Here is a 17,741-nt window from a genome sequence, read left to right as displayed (position 1 = left end):
TTCTTAGCCTCCCCTTTCAAATGCAACATTCAAATTACTAGACAAAAAATTATATTCTGAGAAAAGTGGATTTTGAGGGTTATAGCTCCATAGAGTCCCATTCATTCTGCACTGGCCTGTGAGCGCCCCCTATATGGAACTCTGGTGGAACTGCAACCAGTTCAGAAGCCGGAAGTAACGAGAGAGTGGAACTTCTTCCCATATTAGAAATTCTTTGACTGTATATATATTAATGGACAGAGCATGTGTGACGTCACCCATTGGTTTGTGGCATAGACTGTAATATATACAGTCTATGGGTGTGACCCATTAAGTATCAAGACATTCTGATGTGTAGTTTCAAAATAAAAGCCCGTCAAAGCCTCAAATATGCGACTAATTATATAATGATTTGGGATTCAATTTAAAAGGAAACGCCCTGTTATCAAAGGATAATTCCACTTCAGGGTCATAGTACACGACCCCATGGTGTGACCCATTAAGTATCAAGACATTCTGATGTGTAGTTTCAAAATAAAAGCCAGTCAAAGTCACAAATATGACAATAATTATATAATTATTTTGGATTCAATTTTAAAGGAAACGCCCTGTTATCAAAGGATAATTCCACTTCAGGCTTGTAGTACACGACCCCATGGTGTGACCCATTAAGTATCAAGACATTCTGATGTACAGTTTCAAAATAAAAGCCCGTCAAAGTCACAAATATGACAATAATTATATAATGATTTGGGATTCAATTCAAAAACCCATTAAGTATCAAGACATTCTGATAGATGTATATTTTTTAAACCCTATCCATGTAAAGATTTGTGATGTACAACATGTTCTATGTATTCTTAAGAGTTCCAGTTGTGACATGAAATTATAAATAATTATGTTTTGCATGCCTTTAAAAGCTATTTCAAAATTCTATCACTGGGTTAAAATGGAGTTACTCCTGTTTGATTTCACATTTTTCCTTTTGGCCCTATTACTCTAGCAAGTGGGCGTCATTGCTGTTCACATGTCTCCTGGTTTAAATATTCTAATCATCAATATTTAGCTTTACATTGTAAGTTATTCTTTTCTCTTTGTACGATCACAGTGGAGGATAATAATACGGTCTTGCAAGTATAGGAATCCTAATTTTGATGACTAAGACAAAGTTCGGGGTCTCCTGAGCTCCATTACTCTACAGTCCAGCCCCATCTTTGCAGAAACCATTTCACCCCACCAGGAGTTCCACTATTGAACTTCTAGGCAGCGGTATAGGGTCTTCATCCATTAACTTTGGCTTACTACTTGATTGTTCTACTTTGATGGATACTGTAATACTTATTTATTCAATTAACTTTGTACATTTTTATTTTTTAATACTCTTATACATACTGTCACACATACTCTCATACATACATGTGTCTGTTAAATACCCAACATGTATTTTTTTTTACAAATGTATTTTTTATTGTTTTGTACCGTCACAAACAACATTTAACTTTAGAACAATATAAGCTTTACATTTTGAAATTAAATACAATAAAAACAGCTGTAACCACATTGTAGTAACTACGTATTTAAAGTTAGAGACAATGAAAAAGTGAAAATAATAAATTCGTAAAAAATAAATATAATAAAGATACATTTTCAAGTATCCAGTTTAGCGTTAGCTTTTTCATATACACATTTTTTTTCTGTAAATACTTTTACTACGTTGGAGTGTGGTCTTCCATCTCCAGAAAATAAAATTTGGACACAATCCCACTTGCTTGCCCTTGCTTGTAGGAGTTGGTCTTTACCCATCCCCAGACACAGCTCATGGTTCCACCTTTGGCATGTGTCACACGTTATATGTAAAATGAAATAAGCAAAGACAATATCTTTATCATCTTAATAATAATTAGGGATAAGAGGCCATTTAGGACAATTGTTTTAAGGAATGTAGGGAATTTAGGTGGTCCGCAACGTTGTTTACGGTTTTCCTTTGTCTGAAAAAGTTTGAGAAATACTCAAACAATAGATTTTAATATATTATCATACAATATACCCCAAATCATAAATGTACAAGAAAAACTGAAAACCACTAACCCAATCAGTAGTTGGAGGCCCTGATCCTGGGGGCTTGGGGCAGAGCACATCGCCCAGTGGTTGTCTATGTCAAACACTGAAAGAAAAGTAATTTCTTCTGTTACACACACTTAATATTAACACATTCCAGTTTGTTGGCAGCTGGGATCAATTTATGTGAAGCTTCTCAACTCGATTATGAATTATCATCAACTCAACAGATATTGAATTAGTTTCAAGGACGAATCCGTCAGGTAGTCATGGTGACTGTGTAACAACACTTTTGATGCATCATTGTAACTTTTTTGTGTTTTGAATGTGTCTTTTGTTGATTAGTTCTGCGTAGTTCCGAATAGGTTCTTTTCTTTGGTGTAACTTTAGTGTCTGGAGTCTGGTTTGTGTTTTAGTAACAGCTGACTGTATTGATGTTTTCTTAGTTATGTTCATTGTTCTGTTAATTGATTATGAGTCCTGTGATTATGTGATTGGATTATGAGTTAATATGAGATATGTGTGGGATATTTGAGAAAAAAATTAGAAAAATGACTAACAAACCTGAACCATTGAGTATTCCAAGTGTGAACTTAGTCCTTGCATTAGCCATCTCCTTCTTGGATGTCCCAAAGGACATGAGTGGTGATGCAGGAAATGCTTCCATCACTGCCTTCGCCATCTACACCAACATACAGAATCAAGCTTGTAATCTTTGAAACACTGTTTTTGAACAAAAATGCAATGAATACTAATAGACTTATACAATACATGGGTTTTGTCAACAATCTTCCCTCACTTCAATCACATTAACATCAATCATAAAAAAAATAACTTTTAATGTGAATTCACTATTTGGAGATTGATGAGTTGTAGAATAGTTTTTATCATGCACAACAACTGTTGTTTGTCATGTAATTTATGATATATTCATCATCTTAGTTGACTTTAAATTATGTACTGTATATATTTAAATAACTCAATGTTTGCTGCATAGTTATACATTCATATATATATTTTTTTACATTGAATCAAAACACTGCCTGCCCCACTGAATATCTGACATGAAAGGTATTAAACACAATGTAATTTTGGACATGCAGTGAAAGAACAATGCAGCATTGTTCATATCCCCCATGGAAACCATGTTAAAATGATGGACGTCCTGTCAATCACCATCTCAGTAGAGCAACAATTGTCTTTATTAGAGAAACTGGTATTATGTATCATTCATCCAGTAGGATATGTCCTAGTGACGTTATCCATTGAATATGAAAAAATATTTCAATTGTTTTACCAATTTAGCCAATACTTCAAAAGACTTAACATTTCCATCAGTGTTTCATTCCTGGTGATAATTATTATTTAGCCATTTTCAGATAAACCATGTTTTTCCTACTGACTTTGATAGAGATATATAGGGATCAAAATTGAGATCACACGTGTTCATTACCATGGTGACGATGACCCCACAACTATTGCTGTCCTGTTGAACTGGATGGGGCATGGTTGCTCCTCTCCACTTTATAGTCCCCCAGTCATTCTTTGAATGGCAGATATTCCTCATCTTCAGGTATTCCCTTAGTAAAAACACATGGTACATGGTATCAAACCACATGCAATAACAATCAGGTTTAAAAAATAATAATAACCTTCCAATCAGCAAAGCTCTAGGACCACCCAGCCAAATAACTGCTTTAATTGACAGCTTTTTAGGACCTCTGTCTTATTCTGTTAATTGAAACATTTTAACAAAAAAAGTTGCATGATATGATTCCAGATGCTAGTGTCATCTTTGAAAATATGTTAATTATTTTACACTGATTTCTTCAGGCAAATCTACAAAAATGTCAAATAAAACCTTATGACAAAGTTGATGACCTACCGTATTCTTTTTGCAGCATTTGTGGAATCCACTTGCTCAGATGTATTTGCCATAGGAGCCACCAAAAAGACTGAACATGTGGCAGGAACTATGTACTAAAAAAAGAATTATTATTTAAAACGACATCACATACAGTAACACAAATGGATTTCAGACTGGCAGCCTAGAATCACTGACCAGTAATTTCCAATGCACTCCGCCAACATTCACAAAGGAGATTATCGCTTTGTATGGGCTGAAGTCAGTCTGTAATGAAAAATATATATATCATTTTCAGTTGAAGTTTATGTTTTCTCTTGAAAAAAAATAGAATGAATGAATGTGATGTATTCAAATCCTTAAATTTGATAAAACAAAACCTTCATGCTGTCATACTAAATAATAAAAATTTTGAAATGCAAATCAACCTGTTCTTAATAAAAATGACTTTTTTTTTTAGATCCAGACAGGGGACTGAAAACAAGCATTACCCTTGGCAAGCTGCGTTCTCTCATTCTGTCTCGTTTGCCAAAGAGTATTACACCTGCTGTGTAATGGTTCAGAATGTAAATACTCTGTCCATGTTTACACTGGTTGGCATAGAGATGGAAGAGGCCCTCCATAATCTAAATTAAAAAACATAGATAAAGACAGAAGAAGACAAAAGAAATAGAGCGGATTACACAGTAAACACAGGTTTAAATAAACAATGTAAAAATACAATCCTATTGGTATGGAAAGTTATTCTTTTATTTCAGAACTTGGAATACTTTTCTCAATAAAGTTTACATAATTAAACATTTATTTTTGATATTTTATTGTATTGTGGGTAATGTTAGAACAACCAAATACCTCGCCTGTCAGCCATCGGTGAGGTCTCAGCGAGCACAGTTCGCTGTGATGGATCACAAAACTGTGACCTGGCTGTGTGAGGGCCGGGATCACAGCAACTACAGCTTCTGTGCTCTTCCTTTTCCACAGTGACTTTAGCTTAAAAACAAATTTACACATTTTTAATACTTATATAGTCCCAAAAATACTCCTTATATTAATGATAAATTAAACTAAATTCTATATAATCAATCTCAATTACTGTAAGTTCAATTCCATTAACTTCTGTAAAACTCATAAATGAGCTATGTCACCGTAACACCAGTCGAAAAAGCAGCAATACAAAATACCTGTAATATGGTACATCCTCAGGTAAAGGTAATGTACCTATCATTAAATATATATTCAAAATACATGCAATAATGATATGCTCATAGGGCAATGACTGAAGTAATTTTGACTGAAGTAATTTTGAATATTCAAATACAATTTAAGAATACTGCAATAAGTCATGAAGATGACTCCTACCCGCTTTTCTTCCACTTCTGACATCTTCAGGTTGTCTTCCAAAGGGCGAGGTGAAAGTATCTCAGTACATGCTCTTTCCATCTCCTTGACTGATGGTTCATCATGGTTCACAAGGTGAACTATGAGGTTAGGTGTTTTTAATGAATTCTTCTCATGGAAGTCCTTGACTGTGGCCACTATGACGTCAGCACACAATGGTAGGGGCATGTTGAAGATTCCAGAGCTAATGGCTGGAATGGCAACTGACTTGAAATGGTGTTTTGACACTTGTTTTAGTATACTGTGTATGGCTTTCTTTAAACTGTTTTTTGCATTGTACAGTGCCTTTGGGGATGGATTCAGATTGAGTCGTGGGCCGACAGCATGAATTATTTTTGTACAGGGGAGATCACCAGCGCCTGTAACAATGGCCTGTCCCGTTTTTAATTTTCCAAACTTCCGAATGTGGAGGTCACTCTCTGCTTGTATCCTTGGCCCTCCAGCTTTACTTAACGCCAGTGCAAGCCCGCCTTTGTGTCGCAGGTCCTCATTTGCAGCATTGACAACAGCATCGACAACAAATGCTCTTAGATCGGCCTTTCAGACACATACTTCCATTTTCTGAGAAAGTTGAACTGAAAACCTCTTCACTTGTTGAACCGGAGCTGGTTTTTGTCTTGGAGACTGCAGCGGTGGAGGTGGTGGTGGTGGTGATGCATCTTCCACCAAAGTGTCACTGTCTGCGACGGCAGTTACCTCTCTATCAATCTGTAAACATGTTATGTATCAGGTTATATAAATAACTTGCATTCTACCATTTTGAGATTTTTTAATATACACAGAAATGTAATTCTTTGTTTAGCCATAAGCCATAATTTACTTACAACGGTACATTTACTATACCTTCTCCCTTGGTTTTTGGAAGGTGAATGGCTTGTGGATTGGAGTTACATATCTCCCCCTCTTTTTCTGTTGCCGTTCCTTCCATTTCTCCGTATCCACTCTGAATGTCTTCACAAGTAAGTATACTTTAGATGGAAGCAGTCATTGAGCAATTACAGAACTAGTGAGACAGAAATCTAGATTCTACAACATTGCACAACAATAATATTAATCAGTCATGATTACTTATTAAGATTGTAGAATTTACAGTACAGCAGTTTTTATAGTGTTTTTAGATTTTTAAAGAGACGACATTTATTACACATCACTGTCATGTACGGGCACAAGATCTTGAAAGGAAGTACAGTACTCCAGGCCAATGTTTACATTGTTACACTGGTGCACATAACTTTTTCAATGAGGTGAACTAGCAAATAATTTAGTTGCATACACATTTTACATTCCCCTTTTCTTTTTGTCAGTTGGCAATTATTTTCTTAACATGTTTCACTGTTGACCAGAATAAAAGATAAACAGATAAACGTTTTCTTTCATGAAATTCCAGCACTGTGAAATGCTTGTTATTGATAATCAACTCCAATGATGGGGAAAGTCAGCTTGAAAAATTAAATAATGTACCTTACCTTCTACATCATTTTACTCAAAAGAATCATCAATTCACACCTCCACAGGTTATCCAATAAATTGATTTAGATGTCAAGATTTTTGCACATGTGCCTGGAATGAGCTCACTCTTGAATTGAAATATATAAGTGGTATTTTTATGCCAACCTTTCTTCAAGCAACTGTTTTGGAGTCTTCAAACTCCTTCAGCAGAGCTGTGTGGGTCGTCTGGTACTGCACCACAAAATCATCCAGTCTAGTGAGCCTGCTTGACTAGAAACGGATATGTTTAAGATCCCACTGGCTCTTCTCCATAATACCCTGGGTCCTGTTCTGAAAAAAAGAATCACACAAACACATAGTATGTAGAACAACATGGACAGTCAAACACAAAGTTAACATTTATTTGAAAGAAAGACAGAATTACTTGTCTGTTGATGTTTCTCAGGACATTGTATCTCCTACTGCACTCTACATATGCCTGTCCTGTGCCATGCCTTCCAAGGTCACCTAAGCATTGAAATATGTTACATTATACATTCATTTATTTGCATAACAGTCATTGCACAAACTGTTTTTAATTTCAATAGAGACATTTTGCTTGTTTAAAAATTACTTACCAAGCATTATTGCAGTCCAAAGTCCTGCATATGGAAGTATATATTTACTCAGATGAGCAAATAACCCTTTGCAGAGGTAGGGGTTTGGCTCTCCATCCACATCCAGTGAAGCTTTGGAAATGACTTCTGCACAGTGCTTTCCAAAGTTGTTGTTTCCTTTGATTTCCTAAAGTGCATTGTACAATACTGATTACTAGTGTCTTTGAATGTTTAGTGGTGCAAATTTGGAGATAACACAGACCCAATGTCTAACCTTCATGATACGAAACAATTAGATTGAAATGATTTCTAAGAAGTTATTAATATGACCCTTTATTCATGAGCATGACTGAGAGTCCCTTGAAACAGATCAGAAATTCTAAACCGATACATTCTTGTAGTCACCTTTACTTCATGGAACTTCTTCTCATATCTCATAATCTATATTGTTGCTTGTGTTATTTCCCACAAGTGTATGTATAAAAACCAAAAAAAGTACTTACCTTCAAATCCTCAGCATTAATCTGCGACTTCACTGTCTCCTCAATTTGTATTCCTTTCTTTTTTAGCCAAGACTGCAGGTTCTGAAAATGTTTCTGAACATTGGCCCCACTGGATGGACTTGAAAATACAACAGCTGCACTTTCCAACATGTCATCCAGCTCACACAAGGACTTAGCTGTTGTCAGCAAACCAAAAGTGTGCATGGCCAGATGATACTGTTTTGGTGCACTGTGGGAAGGAAAATAAAAAAAGTTTAAATCTTTAAGAAAATGTGTTTCTCTAATTCAATTCAATTTCAATTCAATTTTATTTATAGTATCAAATCATAACAAGAGATATCTCGAGACACTTTACAGATAGAGTAGGTCTAGACCAAACTCTGTACTTTACAAAGCCCCAACTATTACAGTGGTTGCCTCAAGAGCAAGCATTAGCAGTAGCTATAGCGACAGTGGCAAGGAAAAACTCCCTTTTTTTGTTAGGAAGAAACCTCGGACAGACCCAGACTCTTGGTAGGCGGTGTCTGACGGCACCAGTTGGGGGAGTGGTGAATGGTGGCAATAATAGTCATAATAAAGATAGTGAAGCAGTGATCACAATGGTAGTCATAGTAGTTCATGTCATAGTAGGGCACAGCAGGGCGTTACGGGGTGTAGTGTGGCACAGCAGCCTGGGTGGACGCGGTTGGACGCGGCAGGACGCAGTCGGACACTGCGGGGAAACGCAGAGCGTAGCAGGGTGTAGTAAGTCCATAGCGTCAGCTGCACCCAGGACCCCGGTGTAGGTGCCACCCAATTCCAAGGCGATGTTCTGGGTGAAGAAGAAACAAAGGGACTCCGGGGAGAAAACTCCCCAGAGCTAGGTTAGTAACAGGCATTTCTGGGACTAAGATGCACACAAAAGGAGACAAGTGAAAAGAGAGAAGAGGGAGCGGCTCATTGTGTCCTTGGAAGGAGCTTCCCACAGCAGTCTAGAGTTATAATAGTATAACTAAGATATATATATATATATATATATATATATATATATATATATATATATATATATATATATATATATATATACTATATAACTAATCCTTAATTGAAAAACAATATTACATTGTTTTCAAGTAATCATTACCCCATATTAGTTGAATGTATGATATACAGGTCTAGTGGACATTTACTGAGAACGTTTGTTTTTCACTTGCACAGTTGAGGTTAGGAAATCTCAAGGCCAATCTGCTAAGAGCATTTAAATGTGTGATCATTAGCAAGAGCAGATCCCACCATTGTACTTTTGAGTAATAGAAAACATTTTTGGATTTAATTTTGTTCTTGTTGTTGATATTATGTTGAGAGAGTATTAGAAACTAATTGAACTTGCTGTTGTGTTTCCCCTGTACATTAAAAGGCTGATACATAGTATTTTACTTCTGAGACGTTCACAAAAAATATAAGGTTTTCCAAAAATTAATCTGTGAGTTAATGTAAATTAAAACATGAAAAAGACATAGTAGGTGATGCTTACTACTTTCGACACATGTCTTTCGCGTTCTTCATCACATGACTGAGACAGCGATGGAGAACAGGCAACCCAAAGTCCGTCTTGGTTGCTGTTCCACTGGCTATCCTGTAGTAGGCGTTGATGGTGTCATGCAGATTTTTTCGGGCAAATGTCATACAAATGGCTTGCATTAGAACCATTGACCCATCGCACATAATGAAGATGGGTGCTCGAATGCCTCTGCGTCCATAAGCCCTTGTGACATCTATTTGAAAGGCCTCTAAGAAATAGGTCACTGAGGCGGTGGTGTGGTCACAGGTCAGGTAAGTTGCAACTGGTAGTGGGGATGATTTTTTTTGGGGATTTCTGACCACCAGTTCATATACATAAAATGGAGGAGAGTCCTTTTCTTTCTTCTTGATGCTACCTGTAGCATCAAGATAAAGTATGTCCTCCCGGCATCGCTCCTGGTATATTTCTATGCTCCTTTGGGACCAAAGGAGAACCCCTTTCGGATGAAGAAGTACTTTTTGTAGAACTTCTTCTGCAGCATGGGTTCTCCTTCTTATCATTGCCTGGAGACTTAAAATCTCATTTTTGTGGAGGCGACTTTTCTTCCTTAATTCCCATGAAATTGTTTTCAAAACATTTGGAGTTGGAGCCTCATCCCTGCAGCCAGAAGCCAGTACGTCCTCCTTTTAAAGGGCCTATCTTTTCAAGGTACATGGCTCGAGGCAACTGTGACTGCAACTTTTCCCCTAGGACATTTCTTTCTCCTGCCCTGACTGGTCTTCTCTTGAGTTCTGTTTTGTTGTGGACACACATCCCCCCCTGAAAGTCAACTTTGGCTTTTAGGTCCTCCTCACTCTCTAAAGTGACTGTCACAGTGACCGGGCAGTCCTCAAAACTGCAATATCCAAGACACCAAAATTCTGGTCCTGGTTTTTGGGACCCCGAAACCTTAAGAGTGTGCCCTTTGAAAAGAATTGAGCAATATGGATGGATGCTCCTGATTCCTTTAGAAACAACATTTGTCCATTCAAGACCTTTGAATCTTCTTCGTTGCCGTTTTCTTTTGATTTGATCCCACTCCTTTCTCTCAATAAAAAAAAAAGAGGGTTTCTTTGGGACTTCAATCTTGATGTATCCATCGCTCAAGGTGTCGGTCTCGGTGCCCTAATGAAAAAATACATTGTTAGTACAAAATGTATTACATGGCGTTATACACTAAATAAATAACAATGATATATGGGTACACTGTGCTATACACAGTTTACACATTTTTGTCATAAAACTATGTAATTTAACAATAACTTGACAATGAATCTTTGTATTTAAATAAAAAATTAGGAAAAAATCATCAGTCGCAATGTGTTGTGAAACGTGCGCTTGACATGAAATGCATATGCTAAAGAACATATATTGAATATAGCATTGAAAGCAGATCACGAAAACATCTATGAAATATATATATGAATATACCATCTTTAAAAGAAAATGTTATCAATTATTTATTATAAATTTGTATTAAAATGTATAGATGTTTATCAGAGAAGGGAATTTTGATTTGTAACTCCTAGTGTACAGGAAATCTTCTAAACCAGGACAAACATCTAGAGAAATAACAAAGTAGCAATGGGAGGATAAAGCTGTATAAATACATATTTGTATTTTTATTTGTTTGTGGAATTCTTTTATTATCAACTAAATGCCTGAAAGTATAACCGACTGTTTCATCAACTGTAACTTATCAATACAAATGTCTCACATGCAGCATTGACTTAATACCTCAGAAGACTGTTGTCCAGGGTCATCAGCTCCACTAGCTGGTGGCGATGGGGACGATGGAGGTGTGTGCTTTGAAAGAAAGACAACCAACATTTAGTGTAAAGGTTTGAGCCCCCCAAAATATGATGAGAGAGCGTACACAGCCTTGACTTAATACCTCAATATGATAAGTACACACCTTTTGAAATGATTGATGTGATCTTTGAAGTCTGTATCGATTCCTAGCTGTGTTAGGAATGTGAAGTCCGGTACAAACTTGACCCCAGAGTCCATCTCTATCCGAGCAATTTGAATTTAGTTTAATGCCAGTCTTTTGCAGGTCCTCACATTTTTTTGAAATCTGTTTGTCCGAGATTTCTTTTGTTTTGTTCTATTGAAAAATAAACCATATTAGTTAAATCAAGAACATGTTTGACGTAAATTGTAACTGTAAAATGTTCATAGAATAAAGTTGCTCACCCCAAATAACTTGAAAAGGTAGACTCTATATAAAAGTAAAAAGAAGATGTTACGATAGCACCATACATTTTCTTTATGTAGAGTGCATCCTTCTGTAAAACGCAGTTTTACAGAAGGGAGTGGGACATACTTGGACAAAGGGTAGGCCTACTGTTGGCCTACTCTAGGAGTTACTTTCATGGGTTCTTGTCATCCAGAGCCATTCATTATTGCCCCAAATACTTAACATTTAATCCTACTATTTTGTGTAAAATTTTATAATACATTAAAGGGACCAAATGATTTGTCTTTTATGCAAAGATTGACTGTATATGCAGGTCAAGATTAAAAAAATAATCTTCATGAAAAGGAAGTGGCACTAAAAACTAAAAAAAGGTTTATTTTATGGCTTTAACATGTGATACTGCATTATATTTAGGACATTTTTTATACCATGCACTTTTTCATTATTCACATTAAGACCAATATGTTAAATTCTGAAGCATATGTTAATCTACGTTTTATGCTTGCCAGGTGAACGATAATATTTGATAAATAAGGAACGAAGTTTAACTCAATTAAATTCACGAGCTTGCTGTATGAGAGAGAGAGAGAGAGAGAGAGAGAGAGAGAGAGAGAGAGAGAGAGAGAGAGAGAGAGAGAGAGAGAGAGAGAGAGAGAGAGAGAGAGAGAGAGAGAGAGAGAGAGAGAGAGAGAGAGAGAGAGAGAGAGAGAGAGAGAGAGAGAGAGAGAGAGAGAGAGAGAGAGAGAGAGAGAGAGAGAGAGAGAGAGAGAGAGAGAGAGAGAGAGAGAGAGGGGGATGGGTGGAAAAAAAACTAGGCTTAGTTACTTCTCATTCTTATACATTTCCTTTGTATTTCTCTGCATAAGGAAATCATTACTACGTCTAGTAGGCCTATATGTAGGCCTACTTTTAATTTCAGTACAAGGCTACTTCTATTCGTTTTTATTAAGAAGGCTATTGTTGAATATGTAAAAGTCCTTGTTAGGATTGGAAAAAACAAATGTAACAGGTCGAATTTGACTAGAACAAGATAGCAGAAAAGGACATAAATTGATATATTAACGCACCAGCACAATGACACCAGTCAAACACAAACTTGTCTATGTTAGAATGACTCATTAACGGAAACACACTGAAGTAACTTTTAGTTAAAAATGTATGTCTTTGACCAGGGGTTTTAACTTGTTGTTAACTTGGTTCACTGTACCGTGGATGTCACACTTTGTGGCTGTGGTTGCTGTAACCTCCACTCATAAACGTTTTTATAACTTTAAAGCATTACATCTTCAAAATATACAGCCATGCGACACACCAATTGAAAGCTTAGTCTCTCATGATTCAATTAAGCCCACACAAAACGCATAAGATGATTGATAGCAGTTACACAACTGCTACAAAGTTAAAGAAAATAAAACAATACAGCCGTAAACTAAAAAATGTCTGTGACCAGGGGTTTTAAAAAAGAACGGTTCTCACCCTCGCTCTTTCTTCGACATCTTTCGACGACACTATGAAGACATTTGTAGTACATCCTCTCTCTCCTACTCGGCACTTTGCGCTCCGCTGTCACTCAATAAACGCGTACATGTGCATGCGCAGGGTGCATGGTCGGATCATGTTACATGCCCGTGATATGGCTAGGGTGTACCTGCGGTTTTGAGCCGCACAAATTTATAAAAAATTTTCTAAGAGGGTATTGTTTTTCGGTGTGTAGCCCTTGTCTCTTTTTAAACTTTAAAAATGTTTTGTTGAGATCTGTCAGTTTTCTTTATATAACCGAAAACCATAACAGAAGTCTGTGGATGTTGAGTTTAACATGTTTTTATTCAGAGCGAAAAAAAACTGAAGTCGGACAAACAGACAGCCCCGCCACTAGATGGCAGTATAACACTAATGAGAATTACATTATTACAACAGGGCACATTTCATATTGAGGTTTAGACTATACAATCAGCATTATTTTTTCATGAGTTTAATGAGATACTTCTGCTATTAATAAGTCTGTGATAACAAGGCGTTTCCTTTTAAATTGAATCCCAAATCATTATATAATTAGTCGCATATTTGAGACTTTGACGGGCTTTTATTTTGAAACTACACATCAGAATGTCTTGATACTTAATGGGTCACACCATGGGATCGTGTACTACAAGCCTGAAGTGGAATTATCCTTTGATAACAGGGCGTTTCCTTTTAAATTGAATCCCAAATCATTATATAATTAGTCGCATATTTGAGGCTTTGACTGGCTTTTATTTTGAAACTACACATCAGAATGTCTTGATACTTAATGGGTCACACCATGGGGTCGAGTATTATAACCCTGAAGTGGAATTATCCTTTGATAACAGGGCGTTTCCTTTTAAATTGAATCCCAAATTATTATATAATTATTGTCTTATTTGTGACTTTGACGGGCTTTTATTTTGAAACTACACATCAGAATGTCTTGATACTTAATGGGTCACACCATGGGGTCGAGTATTATAACCCTGAAGTGGAATTATCCTTTGATAACAGGGCGTTTCCTTTTAAATTGAATCCCAAATCATTATATAATTAGTCGCATATTTGAGGCTTTGACGGGCTTTTATTTTGAAACTACACATCAGAATGTCTTGATACTTAATGGGTCACACCATGGGGTCGAGTATTATAACCCTGAAGTGGAATTATCCTTTGATAACAGGGCGTTTCCTTTTAAATTGAATCCCAAATCATTATATAATTATTGTCATATTTGAGACTTTGACGGGCTTTTATTTTGAAACTACACATCAGAATGTCTTGATACTTAATGGGTCACACCATGGGGTAGAGTATTATAACCCTGAAGTGGAATTATCCTTTGATAACAGGGCGTTTCCTTTTAAATTGAATCCCAAATCATTATATAATTATTGTCATATTTGTGACTTTGACGGGGTTTTATTTTGAAACTACACATCAGAATGTCTTGATACTTAATGGGTCACACCATGGGGTCGAGTATTATAACCCTGAAGTGGAATTATCCTTTGATAACAGGGCGTTTCCTTTTAAATTGAATCCCAAATCATTATATTATTATTGTCATATTTGAGACTTTGACGGGCTTTTATTTTGAAACTACACATCAGAATGTCTTGATACTTAATGGGTCACACCATGGGGTCGTGTACTATAACCCTGAAGTGGAATTATCCTTTGATAACAGGGCGTTTCCTTTAAAATTGAATCCAAAATAATTATATAATTATTGTCATATTTGAGACTTTGACAGCCTTTTATTTTGAAACTACACATCAGAATGTCTTGATACTTAATGGGGCGTGTACTATAACCCTGAAGTGTAATTTATATATTAATCATATATAATTATTCTCATATTTGAATCTTTGGTGGGCTTTTATTTTGAAACTGTACACCAGAATGACTTGAAACTTCCTGGGTGGCAATATGAGGCGGTGTACGTCTAATATTACCCTGAAGTGAAATTAGTGTGTGGAAACAGGGCCTTGTCAGACATTTCCTTTGACGGTATTAGCTTTCAATGACTGTCTCTCGCTATGTATCAGACGAATGCTTTTATTTTGAAATCAGTTCTGAGACGCTATTACCGTAAAGCTATTATAATCACGTACAGCAAAAACACTGGGTCGGCTGTCTTGACTGTCGTTCACGATGTGTCGGCTGGCTTGACCGCAGTGTCAAATCAGTGTCAATTTACTGTATTATGTAAGGGATAATGTAGACTGAGGTGGTTGTTATAGCGAATACAACCCCGACAGGGTGATCAGGACCCCTTCGCACACAAAATATTGATTTAAAAAGGAGTTTATTGTTTTAAATACAATTGTATTGCTTCCGCTAAAGACAATACTCCGTTCCGTCTCTATGGTTGGAATCCTGCGTCCATAGCAACATAAACTCTGTAGCTGTTTAATGCAACCCTTCGTCTATTTCTCAACACCACCTTACGGGCTGTGGCCGTATATTTTATGGAATGCTCCCGTGCTGGACAAAGTACCCAGCTGCTGTTTTAATCACTGCAACATTAGCTGAAGCGTTGTAGTGAGCTAGCGGGCTATCGGCTGCTCTAATTCACATTAAACTGAACATTTCCGTTGACGGTGAAGTGAGACACGGTGAATGGCTTCTTTGGGAATATTTATGTTGACGTTTATGTCCTCATTCACCTCGTTTCCTTTTTGCGCAGCCGCTGCATTCGACACACCTGTAACGTAAACACGTTGCAGTGTAAGCTAACTAATAAGCGTTGTTGTCTCTCTCGTCTTCTTAAATAAATAAAAATAAAAATGGTAACTTGCCCTTTGATCTATTCCGCAACCCTCTCTAGTAACCAGACATTGATACCCTTTTTAAAAGAGTTCAGGCTGGAAATGACTTTAATATAACGATCTAACTTGTTCCACTGAACTGCCCCTATATAGGCAAAGGTTCCTTTCCCTAACACTGTCTTAAATTTATTTAAAGGACACAGGTCAGATATGCTGCCATGAAGACACGACAAAAAAATTGGGACACTACCAAACAATATTTTATGGATCATGGTCAGTCTTAACATAGTAACCCGAGGCTCCACAGGGAGCCAGTTGAGCTCAACAAATTGTGACCTACCTATATGCGATCTATGGCCCAAGTTCGGAATTACTCTTATTAATTTATTCTGTGCTGTTTGCAGCCTCCCTTTAAGTCGGTTTGTTAGGCCTTCAAACCAGGAGGTACATGCAAATTCAAAGTGGGTTAAAATGAAGGCGTTTGCTAAGATCTTTGTTGACCTTTCTAAAAATGTAGAGTTTCTGACTAAAAACTTTGTGAGCCCCGTGACTACTCAAAACCTTGTTCGCCATATTCCTGCCATCCAAGTTGTTTTCTAGGATGCAACCCAGGTATTTTACTGACGTTTTTGTACTGACCTCAACATTATTCAAACTGACCCTAAATTCCGAGCATCTACTCAGTCTGTATTTTGAACCGAACAAGATAGCCTCTGTCTTACCAAAATGTAGGGACAGCATATTGTCAATCAGCCAGTTGTTTACAGATGAAAGCTCAGAGCTCAGGGTACTCTCTAGTGTTGATTGTTGTTTATGAGACAGTGACGGACTAAAAGTGCAGAGTCATCAGCGTACAACAACAGTTCACATGGACAGGAGTCTGCCATATCATTAATGTATGTTAAAAAAAAAAGGACGGCCCGAGTGCTTCCTTGTGGAACGCCACATTCAACTACACTAGGGTCAGACAGCACTCCCCCTAAGACCACCAATTGTTCCCTTCCTGATAGGTAAGACTTAAACCACCTACAGGTGGACCTGTCTGCTCCCAAGGCCTCAAGTTTGGCAATCAGTCTGTCATGATTCACCGTATCAAATGTTTTTGAAGATTCAATAACACCATTCCGCAGAGATTTCCACAATCTATTTCCCTGCGTATGGTGTCGGATAAATACAATAGGCATGATTCAGTAGAATGTGACTTCCTGAATCCGGATTGGAATTTAAACATGAAGTTGTTTTTATTCATGTATTCATTAAATTGCTCATTGACCAACTTTTCAAAATCTTTTGAGACTGTGCACAAAATAGAAACTGGTCTGTAGTTACCAGGATCATGGCTGTTTCCCTTTTTAAAAAGGGGAACTACCATGGCCCTCTTGAGGTAATTTGGGAAAACACCCGATTCAACAGACAGGTTAAAAATATGGGAGATGTAAGGGACTATTTGGGCAGCGGCATCTCGTAAAAACCGAGGGGATAACCCATCTAACCCAGGGTCCTTAGAGCAGTCTAGCTGTAAGAGCTTGTTTTCCATCTCTCCTATCTCAACCTTCCGTAAAGAAAATGAGTTGGGCAGTGCTACAAGTTTATTATAGAATGATTTCACCCTATCTATGCTAAATAACCCAGAGGAAGGATGAAGATTTGAGACCAGCTTTTCTGCTATAGAAGTGAAGTAAGTATTAAAATGATTAGCAACCTCTTTCTTATTGAAATTCAGGACACCCTTAATTTTTCGTCCTGTGATGATAAGAAACCAAGAGGTTTCTTATCATTTATCTAATATTTAGTTGCATAACCATTATTTCTGAGAACTGCTTCAGATCTGTGTTGCATGGAGTCGAGTAACTTCTGGCACCTGTGAACAGGTA

The 17,741-nt window shown here is 37.0% G+C and overlaps 2 protein-coding genes across 2 annotated transcripts in view; one reads left to right on the top strand and one right to left on the bottom strand.

The window, feature by feature from the left end:
* Positions 1–4,296: 4,296 nt before the first annotated feature.
* Positions 4,297–5,839, bottom strand: LOC116058577 (protein mono-ADP-ribosyltransferase PARP9-like; the record flags this gene model as incomplete). The annotated part of the gene is made up of 1 exon (XM_031311462.2): positions 4,297–5,839. A coding segment is annotated over one exon (702 nt), but the record flags the coding sequence as incomplete, so codon positions are not given.
* Positions 5,840–17,237: 11,398 nt separating this feature from the next.
* Positions 17,238–17,741, top strand: part of LOC116058588 (oocyte zinc finger protein XlCOF6.1-like) — a 13,518-nt gene continuing 13,014 nt past the window's right edge. The window contains exon 1 of the mRNA XM_031311482.2: positions 17,238–17,251. Within this exon, the coding sequence (XP_031167342.2) occupies positions 17,238–17,251 (14 nt within the window). The remainder of the gene's footprint in view (positions 17,252–17,741) is intronic.

The sequence above is a fragment of the Sander lucioperca genome, chromosome 24 (assembly GCF_008315115.2).
Source record: "Sander lucioperca isolate FBNREF2018 chromosome 24, SLUC_FBN_1.2, whole genome shotgun sequence".
NCBI lineage: Eukaryota > Metazoa > Chordata > Actinopteri > Perciformes > Percidae > Sander > Sander lucioperca.
This window is presented reverse-complemented; position numbering and strand designations above follow the sequence as displayed.